The sequence below is a fragment of the Aythya fuligula genome, chromosome 19, assembly GCF_009819795.1.
Source record: "Aythya fuligula isolate bAytFul2 chromosome 19, bAytFul2.pri, whole genome shotgun sequence".
Taxonomy (NCBI): Eukaryota; Metazoa; Chordata; class Aves; order Anseriformes; family Anatidae; genus Aythya; species Aythya fuligula.
Window position 1 is genome coordinate 2,183,372 of NC_045577.1, and position 12,489 is coordinate 2,195,860.

The following is a 12,489-nucleotide window of genomic DNA, read 5'->3' on the forward strand; positions in this document are numbered from 1 at the left end:
GGAGGGGCTGCAGGCACCCTGAGTGCCGCCGGGCAGCCCCAGCTCTGCCCTGTGCTGTGGAGCCAGAGACTGGGAATGACTGAGTAGAGGTGCTGGAGAGCTTGTATAAAATATCTAAATAAATCTTTAATATTTCTAATTGCAAATGTACATAAATTGCACGGCCACATCATTTCTTTGAACACCAACAACTTTCTCTGTACATTATTACATAGTTTAAAAGGAGCTGAAGGAGATTCAGCAAACACTTCCACTTTGCATTTTTTTTGTTTTTAAACATACTTACAAAAAAAATTTTTCTTTATAAGAGGATATAAAACATAGCGACTGCTTATCAGGAACAAGTATCAGCTTAAGCAGATATACAGAGAGAGGTATATCTTAAGACACAGTGATGTATGAGAAAGGAATATGTGGACATGGAGACTGCACTTCGGGGTACTGGCAGCTGATGCAGAACCACGTGGAATTTACAGCAGTGTCACAGCTCAGGTCATCGGTGAAGGTCAGTGCTCCAACATGACACCTTTTTCAAAGCAGAGTTATTTTTGAATGTCACGTAACACCCTCAATTGGATTTGGTTTGGATGCCTGTGAGCTGCATGTTGGCATGCTTCGGTCATCCCACCCCTCCCACCCCCCCTATATTTTCCACAAGGGAAAAGGAAAAGGCAACAGTTTTCTGTGCAGGGTTAGCGCAGGGCTTGGCTGCTTCTTGGGGCAGGGCAGGAACCGCGTGGCCAAGCTTTGTGGCTGAGCAGTCTGCTCTGAAACTGCCCTGAAGAGTCAGGGACCTGCTCGGAGGGGCAGTGCCCCTGCCTGGGCCAGGGATGGAGCCTCCCGGTGCTGTGAGCCCCCCGTACGCTGCCCCACGTCAGGGCCGGGGCGCTGTGCAGTCCTGGATTGCTTTGACTGCAAACCTTTAGGTTGAGCACTACAGCCGCTGTGGGGGGAAGGATGGGGTGCTGCACAAGAAACCTCACGCTCGCCCCGAGGGCAGTGTCACGGTTGTGCCCTTTGTGCTGGCTGCTTCACGCTCAAGGCAAGGCCACAGCAACCTCGGGGGCACAGTGAGAAAGGAGAGCACCTGGGGGCTCTCCTGGCAGACCACAGCAGTGGATCTTCCACTTCTGGCACTAAAAATCCTTTCCTTGTTGATCACGGATCAGACTTTATGTTTTCTGTTACATGGTATGGACTTAAGTAACAGGAAAAGCCTCTAGACTACTTGCCCATTTCTTTCCTAGCAGTGCCTGCGGTGCCTCACTCGGGCGCACCGCGTCCCTTCTCCCTTCAGCCTCCCCGCAGCAGCACAACCCCAGCGGGCTGCCTGCCAGGCCGGAGGGGTCAGCGCGTTCTCACAGTGCAATCAGTGCTTTACAGCTGCAAAAGCAGAAAACAAACCCAACCAGACTCGAATGACAATGCAGTGACAAGGGGCTCTTTGGATGGCAGCAGGCTTTGCGAAAGGGGCTGGTGACTACACTGTAGTGTTAATTGGCGTGGGGAAGGACCGAGGTCCCTCCAGGTGGTTGGCACTGAACTTGAGCCATAAACCCTGTCTAAAAAGATGGTACCTGGAGTCTGCAGAGACGCTGGGGTATTGTTCAGTCCTTTTCATCCCTGTTTACATAAAATTTTTCTCACTTTTTTTCAGCAGTGTTCACTACAGTTTAACAAAACCCCAAATCATAACTCTTAAAACAGAATCCCTGAGGTGGGCCAACCCCAAATCTGGATCCCTGACTTTTCTCCCTTCCCTCTCCCTCAGATGCCCAAGGGGAAGAGGTGGAGTCATGACCTGTGGCTGGATCCAAATTTGCTAGCTCGAGTCCACCTCACCTAAACAGCATTGATACAGCCAAATCCTGACCAAATAAGCAGCACCAGAAGTAAATTACTATATACAACCGTTAGTGAGATAGATACGTTACAGTAAACACTGAAAACATTTACAAAAAAATATTAAGACTTGTATTAAGATAAAAATCTGAGTGTGTTTTAGTGTTGTTTACACTTTGACAAGTTTGCACTAGAACAGCTTCTTATTGTAGAAAGCGCAAGAATGGAAAAGGAGACGGAGCCGCTCACAAAGCACTGCGCGTGGTGGTTGCTTTACTCCGCTGTCATCGCCTCGGCATCGCTGCGCCAGCTCCCAGGGCTGAGGCCGCAGCCGGGTGCCCTGCCCGCTGCGCTGCCCGCTCGCGTCGCTGGCTCCCGCTCACACACACGTGCACGCACACACACACACAGAGAAATGTACAGTTTATAAATAACAGAAACACAAACTGAAGTAACAGATCTGAGCTGAGCCTGGATCTTAAACCCTATCCCCAGCGTTTCGCGGGGGAGCGTGGTGGTTAGGTCCAGTTGTTGACACTTGCAGGGGAAGGCGACACAGGGCTGAGGGGCGGGGGGCTCTCCACTGTAACGAGACCGCTTCCTGATTTGAGTTTTTGTTTCGTACTGGCTCAGGAAACTAAGCAACAACTCCAGAAGGTATTGGCACTGGAACTTTTAAGTTGTGTTTTATAATAACTCAATGTGGAAGGACTTAAGTGTGCCTGCTACTTCAGCAGAACAATGTGTTCAGTAATTTGCAACTTTGAGGTTAACCAGGAGTTTCTGACAGATCCTGGGGAAAAAAAATAAAAAAAGGGGGGAGGGAGAAGGTTCTAAAAGCAGTGCCTTGGCTTGTGGTTGAGCAGAAGATTAAGCTGCACTTTGCTTAGCTTCAGTGCTAAACAACTGTGTTGTGGGTGGTTCTTTTTTCCAGCTCTTACGGAGAGCACTGACTGCATCCCAACATTACTTCCACGTACGAATGGGAACGCTGCTGGTGGGGCGCCCGCCCCATGCTCTGGGAGCGTTTCCATTCCTCTACGTTACTTGGCTCTTGAAAAACTTCGTCTCTCCCAACACCGGTATGTTGGAGCTCAAAAACAAATAGCTCTAAAAATACATCTCAGGGCAACAGCAGTTTAGAATAGTCTTTTTGCAGGGTAATTACAGTGTGTATGAGACAATGGCAGCTGGTAAGTGTACGTACCGAACCGTTCCCAGTACCCCGTGTAATCCTAACCTGTCTGGGTCTTTCTCCAGTTGTAACCTCGTCAGTTTTGTGTGGGTCTTCAAAGCCATCTGTGCTATCCTCCACATTCAAAGGTGACTGTACTTGCCATAACTGCTTAGTGATTACTTTTCTCTGAGGAGCTCCTGTTGGGGTCTGCTGTGTGGCTGCACCACTCTGCAGGCGTTGGCTGGGCGCGGAGACCTCAGTGCAGAGCAACACGTCCGCTCCTCCAGGGACCAGAGCTGCAGCAGGTGCAGCCGCGCTGGGCTTGGCCCAGGGCTTCCAGGCAACAGAAAAACGCTTACAAAAAGAAAAAGCAGCTTTAATTTTGAAAACAATTGCGTGTGGAAGAGTGCTGTTAATGAGCCTTACGGCTGTGAGGTGGCATGGCAATGCAGAGCTTACTGGCAAACAGCGTCCTGCTCGGGCAGCCTGGGTACTGAGAGGTTGGAGACGGTACCTAAGCTGTGCAGAGCGCAGTGAGCGTCCTAGTCCCTTTGTCTGAACATTTACACATGGCAGGAGGAGCTAGGACAGGCGGTCAGCAGTGTTAAACTTTAGTGGGAGGAAAAGGCAGAGATGTCCTGTACACTGTACACTGTCATCCATATCTCAGAGAAAATCTCTGGGCTCGTGGTACGAGGGACCTGCTCTGAGACTGGGAGTCATGAAGGACTAACTTAAAAAAACACAAAGCAACAAACACACCGTGGCGGCAGGTCAGCGGCACAATCCCCCGTTAAGGAGGTGACCCCTCCGCTGAGCGCAACGTGTCTGAATGTGCCGAATCTGCGTGTTTCAGCAGCAAGGAAAAGTCTAATCCTGGCTTATGCCTGCACAGTGCTCCTGACAAGGGGGCTCTCGGTGGTGGCTGCTGTTCCTGTTGGTTACTCCCTTATGACCATGTTTTACATTCTTCAAGCCGGTTAATTTCCATGCAGTGCTCATTCCCAATTTAAAGAGGACAGTATTCCAGAAAATGGGCTCTTTTTTTTTCTAATGCATACTGTGAAAGAAAAGAAATACAATTACCGATCTTCATGGGTCTTCAGGGCTGCTCTTGTTTCTTTGCCTGTTTTTCTCCCCAGAAACAGTAAAAATCTCCGCACAGAGCATTACATCCCCGTAACGAACCCTTCGTCAAGCGAGACGCTGGCCGTGTCACAAAGCCCGTCACTCCCCCTGTGCCACCACGGGCACCACCGAAGCCAGACCCTGCACCTCGTTCACAGCTTGGGGACAAAGCTCAGGCGAACTTTACTTTGTTCCATGGATAGGTGTGCGGCGGGGAACACAGCGCCCTGAACTATTGCTTTACCAAAACCTTCCCCATTAGCTGAGCGAGCAGCAGCTGGCGAGGGGACCCAGGGAGCCCATCGCCAGTACCAGCTCCTGCCTCCACCTGCATGCAGAGCCTCGGGCTGGCTCCGCTACCTGGGCTCGCGTGGTGGCCCCGCAGCCCCGCTGGACCCTTCTCCACCGCAGTGCCCCATGCAACACCCCTCTGGTACCGCACTGCGCCGAGGGAGCCCTGACCGTTCTCCTGGACTGTGCCCCCCGTGTGGGCGGAGTTAATTAAACATTAATTTGCCGTGTAAATGCCCTGCAGACAGCTACGTGCTGTAAAAGCCAGTGGCCTCACAGAGCCACGTAAGGAAGGCTGGCGGGGCGCGGGGTTTGCTCTGGGGACAGGGCTGTGCTCCAGGGGGAGTCACAGGAGCGGGGCGGGCTCTCCTGCCGCCCCCAGGCAGCTGCAGCCAGCTGCACGCTCTACCTGCACTGAGGGGGCCGCTGCCTGCTGCAGGCTCTGCCCAGCTCCCTTTATTTCGCTTCCTGCAATGACAAGGACGTTATTCCTTGCTGGGAGGGGTGAGGCATATCCTTTGGGCAGTTTGGAAGGAAAAGGTTACTTCTGTTTAAACATTAAACACTGATTTAAATCCAACAGTGACAGCGATTCTCAAATATCTCTTATTTCCTTATGCCACTCATCTCACACTCGATCTTTCCGTCCCCTCAATGTGCTGGCATTAGCATCTCCCACAAAGGCTCAGTCAAGCGCGCCGTCCGCAGTAAGGAGCTGGTTTCTCTGGGGGAGAGAGCAGCCGTTCTTTGAAGCCGCGGCTCACACCTGCTGCTGCACGGTCTCTCTGGCCAGGCCTCCTCTCCTGCGGCAGCGCCCTCCACGGGTTAACAATTACTGCTGTTTCTGAATTCTCCATTCTCTGTAATCTGCAATTTAGTTGGGTTTGTGGGGGAGATCCCATTACGTGTCTGCATGCTGTACCTCTCTTTCAGCTGAGTAAGGGCACTCATTAGCCGTGCGTTGGCAGCATCCAAGGAAGCAATGCGTTTCTCCTGCAAAGGAACAGCAGAGGGGAGCGGTCAGTGGGCAGGAGCCCAGAGGCAGCCAGGACCTGGCCCCTTCTCCTCTGGCAGTCTCACAGAGGCTGTGACACACCAGGCTTTTAAACAAATGGAAGCTGAGCTAAATTAATTTTATCATCCCATGTAATAATTGGTCCTGAACGAAACGGAGATAAAGATTTTTTTCCCTAATTTTTCAGTGATACAGAAATTAATTGCATTGTTTGCTCTAACTGCAGCTGCTATGAAGATGATAAGACTCATGTTCTAAAATCTAGTTCTCTCCCAAGATGGTTATTCCTGCCAGTGTTTAATTGATTTTGTTAGTGTAAATAAATGGTTTAAATGACTCGTGGCCTCCCGGGATGGCTGTGATGGCAATTTCCTTATTCTTACTGATTACACTAAGAAGTCCTGTCCAGTATCGTGGGGACGGGAGCCGGAGCTGCGGCGTCGCAGCCTGGTCCAGCTGTGCCTGCCCTGCATCTTCCCTCTGCCTGCTGCGAGTGGGGGGATAAGAAACGACTCAGAGGGGCTCAGGTTTGCCTGTGCATCAGCCTGCTGGACACTGCACAGCCTGAGATGACGGAAAGCTGAACAAAGCAGGCTGCACAGGCACGGCAGGAGCCTCTCAGGTACCCCACAGAGGCAGCAGGTGGCTGCAGCCTGCCCCGCGCACGCCTCCCACCTGCCCCGTGTCCCCCGGGCTTAGCTCGAGTGCAGGAGGGACGGTGCTGATTTACCAGTTGTGAGGCAATTACAGGAAAACAGTGATTCTTCTTACGGAGTTACGACTGTCTCATCTCCTTTTTAATTAGCTAGACAGTAAATTAGTCATGAGCGGTGACTCACAAGTGATTAATACGGTCATTAGGAGAAAGCCTACAATTTACCAGCACCTAGCCACAACCTGAAGGAAGGCCTGGCTGCTGAGGAGATGCTGATCTCTGTCCAGACAAATTAAGAGATTATGGGCTGTATTTTCAGATCGTTCTTTCCAAGCAGAGTATTTTATTCCCACTGCCTGATGCCGTTCTGATCTGTAACACTACCTGAGCTTCCTAACCTTGCAAACCACAACCCGAATGCTGAACGGTGTTGGCTTTGCTCTGGCCAGCCAGTGCTTGCTTTGCCAGCCAGGTCCTGCAAGCGTTACTGAACTCTGCAGGCTCTGAACCCACCCAGCTGATCTCACCGGGCTGAGCACCATCCAGGCTGATTTTCAGCAATGAAACAAATGCTGCTTGCTAGGAGAGGAAGGAGGCTCCTTGTCTCTGCCTTGCTGGCTGGAATAAGGCAGGCTCCCAGCACTGAGGCCTCTAAATGATGTTCCTGTGACGTTACACGTGGCCTGCTGAGGTCTGTCCCCCCTCGTCCCTGACTGTAGCTCCGTGCTGACTCACCCCGTGCACATCGTCTTGCCACACTTGACCTGGCACTGCTGCCTGTTGGCAGACTCGCCCCTGAGAAGCGCTGCAGCTCTCGGCAGCAGGGACTCACCTGTGCATCAATTATCTTCTGCTTGGAGTCCACGGCAGCCTGCATTTCTGCATGGTCCTTCTTTAACTCCTCCTCAACTGACATCAGCCTGGTAGCCAAACAGACAAGAAAAGAAAGCCACGTTTTCAAGCTGCAGAGTGCATAGCCCCTGTTTGTACAGTGGGGTGTACTGCTCAAGGAGCCAAGCTGGGAGCTTTGGGCACGGCTGGGCGCCCTGGAGCACATCTCTTCATCTCCTCATTCAGACAATTTCATTCCCAGCTCTCGCACAGCTTGACAGTGACCCAGGCCACTGCTCTACTGCTAAGGCAAGATTGTGCTGATCACCTCCCGGCTGGATCAAGCTACTCTGAAAAGTAATGGCCTTCTGTAGCACGCAGAGTGTCAGGAATACATTAATCACTCTTGTTGGGCTCTGCCACACTGAGCTGCCCAGACACAAGCCTTACACCCACCCACATCAGCCACCCACGGTGATAGAGAGCACAGCCTCATTTAGTCCTCGGCACCAAGGAGCCAAAGGGGTGCTGTACATCTCTGCAGCACGCAGGAGGATGTATGAAATGCCTGAAGGACAATCTGCAGATGGGACAGGCCTCATGTAGCAGCCCCCACCATCCATACGAGGGCTAGTTCCCTCATCTGAAACTGATGAAGCTGAGATGCTCCCAGGACCCGCAGCTGTGCATTCGAATGTAAAGGAAGACACACACAGACACACACACACGCAGTCATTGCCACTGCCTCTTCTTGCACAAAAACCAATAGTTCAAGCCCAGTCTTTTTTCTGGTGATTAATTTTGTCTAGACACCTCTACATCAGGCTGCCCAAAAGCTTAAGTGATTAAGGCCAGTGAAGGAAGACCCATTTAGGAGGGCCGATTAAAAGCACTGAATTGGCTTGCCTCAGGTAAAGAAGCAGCCAGCGGGCCTGACCAGCCCGTGTACCAGGGAAATGTAACCACCACATCAGTCTGGGTGGGAGAAAGGGGTTTATCGCTAGGAGCAATGTGAGGGAGATGAGATCTTCACTGGGTGTCAGGAAAGGCTCATTTTGAGCATCAGATCAATTGCTCGTACGAAAAGGAGAGCGAGCCTGCCAGATCCTCTGTGAGCCAGGGAGGCCTGCCAGCCCTTGCCTCCTATACTTTTGCCTATGTGAATCAGGGAAATGGGGGCAAATCCTCTGTGAGGTGACACTGATGGGGGGAACCCAGAGAGTCAGGGCTTGAAACTCCCCCAGGGGCAGCGTGTAAATGGTGGCAAACCCACAAGGGAAAGCTGCCTGCTCTGCCCAGGAACCTGATCCCCCCCGAGCAGGGGTCAGCTCTAATGCCACCCTGGCTGCCTGCCTTCCTCCCAGCTGCCCCGTACCTGCTGATGATGCCCTTCATCTGGATCTCCTTATCCTCCTGCTGCCTCCGGAGCCGTTCCTCGCTCTCCTCCAGCCTGGCCTGGTACTCCAGCATCAGCTTCTGCGTCGTCTCCTCCTGGCATTTGAAGCGCGTCTCATACTCCTCCAGCTTCTTGTTGGAGATGCGAAGCTTGTCCTGCAGCACCACTAGGTCCTGCTGGTACTACAGCACGCAAGGACAGACACAGGAGGAGAAAACACATGTAGCACGTTACCTAGTAGGGCTTTGCCCTTGCCAGGGTTTCCCCATAGCCCGATCACGCCCCTGTCCTCGCATCAGACTAGCTGCAAACCCGTGTCAGATAACCCCGCGTGCCGACACCTCCTCTTCCGTCTTCTCCGTGCTGCGCTAGGAGCGGCGCTGCGTTCCGCGGGGCTGGCACATCACTGGCAGGTTCAGAGAAGGGGTTGTTAGCAGAGATCAGCATTTCACATGGGGAATGCAGGTTAGAGCGACTGAATGGCAAATGCAGCTGGCAGCTCCCTTACACTAACAGCGCGGGGCTGAACACAGGCAGGAAAAGCTGAATTGGTGGGATTTTGGGTTTACGCGTGAGCTCTTCAGCCTACACCAATAACTGTGTGTGCTCTGGAGCTGCCGAAAGCCCAGCAGGAGCTGTTAGGATGCATGGCCTCCTGCCAGGCAGCGGGCACATGTCGTGAGCAGGGGCAGCGAGCAGTACTGGGGCTGCGCCCTGCGGGCTAAGCGAGGTGGGCAGGTGGCAAGCCCAGGCTCAATCCCAGAAGAGCTGCTGCGTGAAGCCAAGACCCCACAGACTACAGCTTGCACAGCTGAAGCTAAAAATCAGCAGTAGAAGAGCCACGTAAAGCAATTACAAAACCGGAGAGCTGCCTAACCCAGGGCTGGGTGTGGCTACTGCAGAAGCACAGCATTCGGTACAACGTGCTTTGGTAAAGGAAAGTGCAGTGTGAAGCTCTGTAACGAGACTTTAATTTCAAAGTTAGCCTTGACATGTTTGTGTTTGTTGTTGTTGTTTTTTTTCAATTTAAACTGCAATAACCTTAGAATAATTAACATGCAGCTGAGAATTTGGCTGTTTTAGAGTCAGAAATGGGAAAAAATTCATCTCTGTGATGAAATCTGTTCCAAGGCCACAGGTGTCATACACCAACTGACAGAAATGCGCTTCGTTGTGCATTGCCTTGGTGAGCTGCAAACGTGGCCGTCTCCTTGGCCAGCTCCCAGGTAAGCATTCAAATTACGGACTTTGCTGTGTCCCAGTTTTGAGAGCCCTGCTGTGGGGTTTTACTAAAAGGCCAGCTCTTTGTGAGAGGGCCCCAGCTCGCACAAGTCCCCACGGCTCTCCTACAATCAGCTCTGCTGACTGGTGGCAGAATAACCCTAATGCCTCCGGGCTGAACCTTTACGGTGTTGAGGGTTTTCCTGAACGGCCGCAGTATTTGTGCCATGGCAGGCAGATTGGGAACAGCCTCCAATTGGAACAGCCTGGGCAGACAGGCCCAACATCTCACTGTGTTTTTCCTTTAGCAAAGCGTTCACTGAGGCACTGAAACGAGACAGTTTGCACATGGAACCGGCGTGATGGAAACACGGACGCCCGTAGAGCTGCACAGAAGCACTGAAGTCAGACAGAAGGGAGTTGCTCAAAGAGGAAAGATTAAATACCTACCCTAGCCTTAAAATAGGAGCCGCATAAATGAGCTCAAATGATAGCAGGAGAGGCCTCAGAGCCCGCAGGAGTCGCTCCTGTCTCTAGCACACTTGGCTCATTCTCGGTTACCATTGGAGGCTTACAGCAATGGGGAGAGAGGTTATGCTAATGACGGTCCTTAATGCCAGTGACGGGGGCGTGACAGCAAAGTAACAGAAGATGCTGCATGGGAATGAAACGCCAGGCTCAGGGCACCACCAGCGTGAGGGCAGGGACCGGTGTGCTGCAGCACTGCCTGAATCCATAACCCCAACAGCATCCACCTGGAGCGGGTGCTGGCGATCCCTGCCTGGCACATCCCGCACTGACCCTTGTGAAGCCCTCCAGTGACCCAGCACAGCAGTGACACTGGCACAGAGAGCTCGTCCGGGAACACCCTCGCTGTCACTGGCTGTCTGCTGGTGTCCCTGCTTGGGCGTCTGCCTCTGCATACACAGTCTAACCACAGAACTTCTGTGTCAGATGCTGCCTGCTCAGTACGTGGCTGTGTACTTACAGGAACAGCCAAGGAGGAGAAAGGCAGTAAAAAATGGGTTGAGCTCTCATAAACAATAGCCCCACTTTTCCTGAGGAGTCTGGGAGCCTTCGCCTTCCACCTCACAGTCCCTACCATAGGGTCTAAAGTCCCTGCCTTTGACCTTTCACTTGAATTTAACAGGTGAGAGTCCAACAACGATACAACACAACAGGCAAGGGCTGCTGTTACAAGAAAACAGAAACGTGTCTGTGCTGGAGAAACAGGAAACATGTTTGGGGAGGGACCCGTCAGGAGTTGTGTGTGACCTGGTGCTAACAGGTGCCTGGTGTGAGGAGCGTGACGCACGGTCAGGGGACACCCCACGAGCTAACCGTGCCCAGCTGCGGGCGTCGTGGCAGTGCCAGGCTGCTGAGAAAGCATCTCACAGAAGCACCAGTCAAAGATTGCTCAGCTCTTGACTGCTGCATCCTTGACACAGCCTCGGAGCAGCGTCACTGCACCCATGGTGTCACACCACACCCCGGTGCTGTAGCTGAGACCAGAATCTGGGCTTAATTTTAGGTCTCTTTGCAGCTTCTTAACATGAGAGCTGCTTCTTTCTACACGTCCCTGTTGTGAGGCAGAAGGCTGCCTGCACTCTCCTCTCCGATCTGTTTTATAGGTGAGCTGAAACTGGTTTTTAAGCTTTCTTTCCTGCAGCCAGGGGGAAGTAAGAGGCACCAGCTGGCTCCAGACGATGTCGCAGAGCAGCACCAGCACTCAGTTCCTGGCTCCTGCTTTTCTCACTAGCTCTCATCAGAGGACAGTTCGAGTCAGTGTGTGAAAACCTCCCAGACCTTCCCCAGCAGTGCCCTGTGACACTGAGCAGCAGGGCGCAGAGCCTGACACCCCTCTCTCCTGGGCAGGGGGGTGCCAGACAGCCCACCTTGCCCCTGGGCTGCTCAGATGAACGACATTCAAGGAAATCCTCTCTCTATTTAGAAACTTGATTCAATCCAATCAGGTTTTACCTTTTCTGCTTGGCTGAGCTCGTCCTTATTCCTGAGCTTATCCCTGTGCTTGGAATCTGGGTCAATGCTTTCATCTTCTAAAAACTGCATGTTCATATTCAAAAGCCAAGCAGCAGTGCGGTCCAGGGCATTGGGGTTCACAGGAGAAGGGGCCTACAATGAAACATACAACCATAACAAAAGAAAAACCTGTAACAGAAATGGTCATGAAGCTAGAGAGAGAATTTCCTTCCAAGCAAGCCCTCTCCCGTGCTGCTCAAACAGCAATGAGCAGGTCTGAGCTACCAGAACAGCCAGGGGGAGGCACAGGAACAACTCCTGTTGTGCACCTCACATTATTTTAATAAATTGGCCTTTGCCAGGCCAAATTCTTCCCTTTGCCATCCCCAGAGAACACAGAGGTGTGCTGCAGAGGGAGCCCGCTGCAAAGAACAGGCCAGGGTTTCTGGAGCAGGTCGTTGCTGCTGGCAGATGGGAAGGCTGAGCACTGGGAAGGCTTCGTACGGATAAACCCAGCAAAATGAATGCTCCCCCTGGTCATGCTAACGCCTTCTTGGAAAACACAGGGTTCTTCTAGGATGAGCTTCTCCACGGATGAGGTCCAACTCCTTGACAGCTCAGCAGCTCCCGGGGGTGCTCAGGTAGCTGTGGGTGCCCACGGAGCAGGGCTGCTCTCCTGCCAGGCAGCCAGAGCCGCAGCTGTGGCTTTTCAGTCCTGGCCTGGGCAGGGACCACAAGCTCTGACCAAACTGTTGCCTGAAGAGTTTCCAACCACATCAGGAACTTGAGGAAGTGAAGCTCCAGCCATTTCCCCTCCGTCCTGGCTCATTATAAACAGCAGTAATTAGTTTCTTGGAGGAACACAAGGGATCTGGATGACCTGGTCAAGTGAATTCAAGCTAACAAGGCAGAAATGCAGGCGACTTTCTCATCCATGCAGACCTCTCGACAGG

The 12,489-nt window shown here is 52.4% G+C and overlaps 1 protein-coding gene across 6 annotated transcripts in view; it reads right to left on the minus strand.

Annotated features, from left to right (window-relative positions):
• Positions 1-650: 650 nt before the first annotated feature.
• The window catches only part of DAB2IP (DAB2 interacting protein), a 181,169-nt gene continuing 169,330 nt past the window's right edge, over positions 651-12,489 (minus strand). For 5 of the 6 annotated variants that reach the window (XM_032200071.1, XM_032200070.1, XM_032200076.1 and 2 more), the window contains 4 exons: positions 11,537-11,689; positions 8,315-8,517; positions 6,941-7,028; positions 5,027-5,431 (listed from right to left, as the gene is read on the minus strand). In XM_032200071.1, coding sequence (XP_032055962.1) covers positions 5,264-5,431; positions 6,941-7,028; positions 8,315-8,517; positions 11,537-11,689 — 612 coding nt within the window. In that variant the 3' untranslated portion in view covers positions 5,027-5,263. Of the gene's footprint in view, positions 4,080-5,026; positions 5,432-6,940; positions 7,029-8,314; positions 8,518-11,536; positions 11,690-12,489 lie in introns of those variants that run through there. The other variant, XM_032200072.1, reaches the window with a different exon arrangement.